Here is a 6,162-nt window from a genome sequence, read left to right as displayed (position 1 = left end):
CATAACTAATAAACAAACTTATACACTTTCTTCATTTTCATGGAAAATAGTCTTTCAATGCAGCGCCAGACTTTCTGCCGTTAGGATTGATGCTAATTTAGCATTTCGTAAAAAGCAAGACTCCAACAGAGCTGGAGCATTCTCACAGCAATAGGCTAATAAGGCTCCTGCAGTGAGACCTTTTCTCTTGAGCAGCTCAAATGCCATCCGTGGTCACTCCTGCACAACATTGCTGTGACAATGGCAGAAAAGTTGCTGAGATCAGCCCTTCCCAGCAGCAGTGTCCTCACCAGCCTCAGCTGGCGCTTCCAGGGGAATGCTAAGCGCTGACGCAAGAAATGGCACCAAATGCACAGCGCTACATGGAAACACATCAACACTCCTTTATACCTAAAGGTATCTCAGGCTCACAAATACCTATGTTTAACTTTGCAATGACACACAAGCCTCTGCCTTAATAGTGTTTGATTTCAATTGGTCAACACATATGCTGAAGTTTGACGGCAAGACATTTGAGTGCAACAGTAATAGCTCTTAATGCTACATATAGGCTACCTGATGGTACAATATAACTCTCAGAATCAACGGCCAAAAGGTAGTCATATTTGTGTGACAGGCGTATCCTTGAAATATTAATGCATAACCTTCTCATTAAACTATTCTATTCCAAACTGTAGACATTCTGTAGAAATTGCAGGGTATGTTCTTTTCTCCCCCTTCACCTTTTTATATTAGGAAATCTTATTTTATTTGTTTATATTAGAAAGCCAAACAAGTAGAATCTCCATCACAGCTAGAAAATTGCTCTGTGCTGTTTTCTTGTGCTTCAGCGAATGACGATGTGATATGGCTTAACTTTCTTCTCCTCTTCCTCTGAAGTCATTTTCACATAGAGCCCAGTAGTGAGATATTTCCTCTTCCGTATCTATAAAATATGTGAAGAAAATAAGATAAATCCAATGTCACACTTGACAACGAAGACAGACGCTTAATCAGTGACTGTCATGTTCTGAAGAACAGTGATAAGCAAAATTTGTTGGCGTGCCCACACTGTCGGGGTGGGTGGGAAGGGGAATCTGTTCTAGTCACCTTTCCTTAACTCTGTCTCTCTGGTAGGGTGAGATAATTATGCACTTGTCAGTGGAGGGAAGAGCAGCCATCATAGAGGAGCATTAGGTAACAGTAGCCAAACCCTCCCTGAATTAGCACTAAAGAGGTGTTCAAGCTGCAAAGTTCAGTTCTGTACCAAAATTGTAGGTGTTCGGATCTAGGAGTTTGATGGGGCTCAAAAAGCCAGGAACTAGTTGAAAAGGATGGATCTGGATCTGAGTGCCCAGTAGTTCGGGGTGTTTGGATCTGAGGTTTGGGTTCTGGTCCATTTCTAACTGACAGTATACACACGCCCTTCTCACCAGCTGAGAGACAGGGAAGGCCAGGGCTCTGTCCCTCCATTGCCTTCAATTTGTGCCATTTACACCTGGGGAAAGTAGGTGTAACATACTGCCGGGTCAAAGTTCTCTACTCTCACCTCTGGTCACTTTTTACATTCACTTTGCACAGAGGTGAATGAGGACAGAGTGCCAGGCCCCAGATAGTGGCTGAGTCAGTGATGTGGAACAGAGTACGTACAAAGACTGATATTGTCTTAGATCCCAGTAATGGCTGGTGCCCGCTGCTTAGGATTCCAGAGCAGTCAGGTTAGTGCAGAAACTAACCAGGGATCAGATTCACCAGTATGATCTGACTGCTTTCTGCCACTCTAGCAATACAAAGCAGCCATAAACTGCCTTAAAAGCAAGGTCTCTGGCTGCTTTTCAGCACTGGAACAACAAACAGGAGCCAGAGCATTCCAGTGACTCTGTCCCTATCATTTTTTTTTCTGTGATCTGATCTTTCATTCTGCCATATTTATGCAATTAAGTGTAAACTGTATGATGCTCCAGCTATGGCACTTACCACTTTGTTCAAGACACAGGCTGTGATGAGGATACTGTAAATAAACAATCCTGAAGCAGCTGCTCCTAATATCCAGAGATACAGGTCAGTGTCTGGGCAGGGCTCTGGATCTGAAATACATCAGATTAAACGTGACATTGGGAAGGAAGCTGTCACAATTCATTAACCTTTTTGGGCACTGCACCCCTCCGTAACAGAACTCAGGGTCAAATCCTCCAATCCATACCCTCTCAAAAATCCAATTGACCTTAATGGGAGTTTGACCTGGGTAATGACTGCATGAGTGGCCTTCTCTGGTTATGTACTTATATGCACACATCCATCTACACACACACATACAATATGGGGCATTGCTCTTACAGCCCAAGTATGCACCGATCATTGAATGCATCATGTCTGCCTTAGCTCTACAAATGGTTCTTAAAGAGAGAAGAGCAAATAATGGTTTTCAAAGTTGGAAACTGATTTTAACACTGACTCTTGTTTCAACAAAATAGCAGCTTACTAAACCATAGATCAGAGAATAATGTAGTATAGTCAGGGTGCTTTGCTCACCAATGACAAAGAGCTGTGTTCCCTTTCCGGTGTTCATATAATAGGGTGGTGGGTACAGCCGCTCCATCTTGCAGATGTATAGGCCAGCATCAGTAGCATGCAGCCCCATGAGAGTGAGGGTCACATTGTTTTGGCTGGGGATGACATGACACTGAATGATCTTTTCCACAATGAACATCTCGTACTCAGTTGTGTAGGTTGAAGCACAGATTTCGGTGTACTCCTTGCCCGTCTGTTTAAGCAGGGTCACTCGGATTTCCTCTGCATTCCCAATGTGCTTATATTCACACACCAAATTGGCAACTCCTTGCCTGTTGGCCAATACCACTGCTGGCTGGGTCACTTCGATAGCTGTGATCAAAGGCAGAGCATGATGATCAATTAACACATTAAAGAAATGCGCTTCAATAATATGTAAGCTCTTACTTAAAACCTATAAAAGCAAAGAAAGAGATTCCACCCTGAAGATCCTTCATCCCTGGACCCAAACTGTGCCGGATCCTTTTGGAAGAGATATGAGATTTCCTTTCACTCCCAGTATGTAGACTTTTTTTTCAGCGCCTGCATTAATGTACTAAAAATCCTTAAGAAGGAATTCTGCAGTTTCTGAACACCCATTGTGATAGCTGATTTGGAGATCTCCGCTGTTTCTCATTCTTTAATAGCATATGATATGGACCCACATAATGGACTGTGTATACTGCAGGTTTCCTTCTTTGAATAAAGCATTTTTAATATATCAGAAGGCATGAAAGGGACTTCAAATACTAAAACTTTATGTATTATATGTTGGGGATTGGTCCTGCTTTTGAGCAGGGGGTTGGACTAGATGACCTCCTGAGGTCCCTTCCAACCCTGATACTCTATGATTCTATGATTGGGGATTGTGGAAATTTAAACCAAATTGTCTAAAAAGTAGAAATAAACTCCAAGGCTGATAAATTTTGACCAGGAACACACTTGATCATTAGGGTTAACAACAGATCTGGTCAGAATACTATTTTGCAAAAAATTTCTGTTTTTTTTTTTTGTTTTTTTTTATCTGGGGCAGGGGAGGAAGAGTTGCTCACATTTCTTTTCTTTGAAACCTTTTAACCAACTCTACTTGCCGCTGGAGTTACATTGAACAAATTCTGATAAAACACAGCAAAACATTTGAAATAAAATTCACAAGTTAAAAAACATCTGCTACACACATCTCTAGCTTTACAGGTTGCAATGTACCACTGCTCTTCATAACTCTGTAGTTTTCACTTTCTATATGGAAGTCAATGAATTTTGCGTGAGTAAGAACTGCAGGGACTGACTTGTTACCATGAGCTGGATTCAAGTTTGGATTATTCCCTGCCAAGGGAGGGTTTATTTTCTCTGTGGCTGCCAGTGCTAGAGAAGGGGAAACCACAAGCTCTTTGTCCACTCAACTCCTATCTCTACAGTAACAATTTCATGCAGAGGATCTGATTTAAACAAACAAACTCTTTTTATATATTCCTGATCAATACAGGAGTCTTTCCTAGCACCCCTAATAACTCTGCTGCTCTGGAATCTTTGCCTATTTTCCCAGTAAAGTTGCAGTGCATTGTATTGGACTTGTCCACCGAGAATCCCTTGACTTTCCCAGCCTGTGCTCTTCAGAGACCCCGCCTCAAATATGTCCTCTCCTTGCTATACTGAATCACTGTCCTGCAAAGGGGTGAAACTGAGAAAATGTCAACACCCCCAGACACCTTCGGTCTCCTTGATCTACCCACCTTTGGTGATGCCAGTGGCTGTGCTGAGAAAGCCAATGGTGGTCAATAGCGTGAGCATTCCAGCGAAGAGACAGCCGTTAGAAAGTTTGAAGTTGCCTGTTGCCTTCTAACACCAAGTCCAGATGGAATTAAATCAGATTTATAATCAGAACTGCAGGGAAAAGGGCAAGACCTTTCAGGATACTGAACCTCGAAATGTTTGAACCCACACAGATTCAGTGTATGTATATATACCTCTGATCCCAAATACACACACACACACTATACCCGAAAGTGCATGAGACTTTGTTTTGGTTTTACAAGAAGGGAAGTAGTGGGTTTGATTAATACGTGCAGAGTTAACCTCAAACAGCTATGAACAAAACAACGATTCAGCAAGTGGAAAATGTATTCAATCCGAAATCTATCATGCGTTATACTTTAAGAATTGGGGGAGGAAAGAGAATGAAAGAATAGTTCAGCCCCTCCTTTGGCAATGCAGAGTTGAAGTTCCTGAAATCACCAGGTATTTCCTTTTAAGGAAAAATACCTTTTAAGAACATACCTTTTCAAAGTGTCTACCTGTTTAAGGTTATGTAAGCTTTGAAAATTATCTTGTGTTTTTGTGTGAGAGTCTGTCAGGTCCACGGAAAAGTCACTGTGGATCATTGGCTAAAGAGGTTTTAAAGTACTATAAATATGTGTCTACATAATAGGCCATTACTTTTTCTTTTTTTCTTCAACCTATTAAGCTCTTATATAATGTGCCTAAAGGTATATAAATGGACCACCACAGATGCAGAACACCCGTGAATTGGTCTATGAACTAGAAAAAACTGATGAAAAATACTGTAATTTTTTATTAAGATGGTAGACTACAGCAACTCCAAGGAAGTGTTTCAGAGTAACAGCCGTGTTAGTCTGTATTCGCAAAAAGAAAAGGAGGACTTGCGGCACCTTAGAGACTAACCAATTTATTTGAGCATGAGCTTTCGTGAGCTACAGCTCACTTCATCGGATGCATACCGTGGAAACTGCAGAAGACACAGAGACCCTCTGTGTGTATATAATGTCTGCTGCAGTTTCCACGGTATGCATCCGATGAAGTGAGCTGTAGCTCACGAAAGCTCATGCTCAGATAAATTTGTTAGTCTCTAAGGTGCCACAAGTACTCCTTTTCTTTTTCCAAGGAAGTGCTAACAGTTGGGTATAATATATATATAGTGGCATAGTTACACAAGGGAGAGCATTTACTACTGTGTAATTTAGGTGGGATGCCCATATAGCAATAATGATAGCATGAAGAGAGCCATAATTTGCTCTTACCCATGAGCACACAGTAAATAAAAATAGTGTATAGTAACTCAAAGTTGTGTGAAAATAACTGGTTGGGCCTATATCATATTGTTGGTTGGACAAATTAAAATCAATTCATAAATAAATTCTGTCATACTATCAATTACCATGATATAAATGAGCTTTCAGAGGTGAATTACTGGCCCATTCTTGACCCTGACTTATCCAGAGTAAAGACAGAGTTGAGAACAGCATCTGTACCTTGGATTTTGCATGCAGTTAAGTGAATGATGCCTTTTAGCCCTCATCAACCATAGTTTAATCTGCTGGTGGCTGATGGGGACTGCATATGGAGTATGCAATTAACTGATAAGCTTTTGGGGGGAATGCATTACAAAACTCAACGCTCATTGCACAGACACCTGTTGTCACTTGGTACCTTGCTACAGTAAGGATATGAGATGCCATGGTCCTACCGTTGCTCTGGGAAATATTCTGCTTCCTTACTGTTTCTTTTCTGAGGGTGCCTTTTTGGAAGAAGAAGACACTTTTCTGTGTTCTCCGCTCAGCAGCCTTATGCTGGAATGACTGTGGTTCTATCTAAGTAAGGCTGAATGTGGCTCCC

General features: G+C 41.4%; 1 protein-coding gene across 1 annotated transcript; it reads right to left on the bottom strand.

Moving 5' to 3' along the window:
- Positions 1-601: 601 nt before the first annotated feature.
- Positions 602-4,411, bottom strand: CTLA4 (cytotoxic T-lymphocyte associated protein 4). Its single transcript, XM_073304763.1, has 4 exons — positions 4,263-4,411; positions 2,512-2,862; positions 1,957-2,066; positions 602-925 (listed from the first exon to the last, which is right to left on the bottom strand). The coding sequence occupies exons 1-4, from the start codon at positions 4,318-4,320 to the stop codon at positions 827-829; spliced, it is 618 nt and encodes a 205-aa protein (XP_073160864.1). The 5' UTR covers positions 4,321-4,411; the 3' UTR covers positions 602-826.
- Between the last annotated feature and the right edge of the window lie 1,751 nt (positions 4,412-6,162).

This window comes from Lepidochelys kempii, chromosome 11 (assembly GCF_965140285.1).
Source record: "Lepidochelys kempii isolate rLepKem1 chromosome 11, rLepKem1.hap1, whole genome shotgun sequence".
Lineage (NCBI taxonomy): Eukaryota > Metazoa > Chordata > Testudines > Cheloniidae > Lepidochelys > Lepidochelys kempii.
Note: the sequence above shows the minus strand (reverse complement) of the source record. Positions and strands in the feature narration are given on the sequence as shown.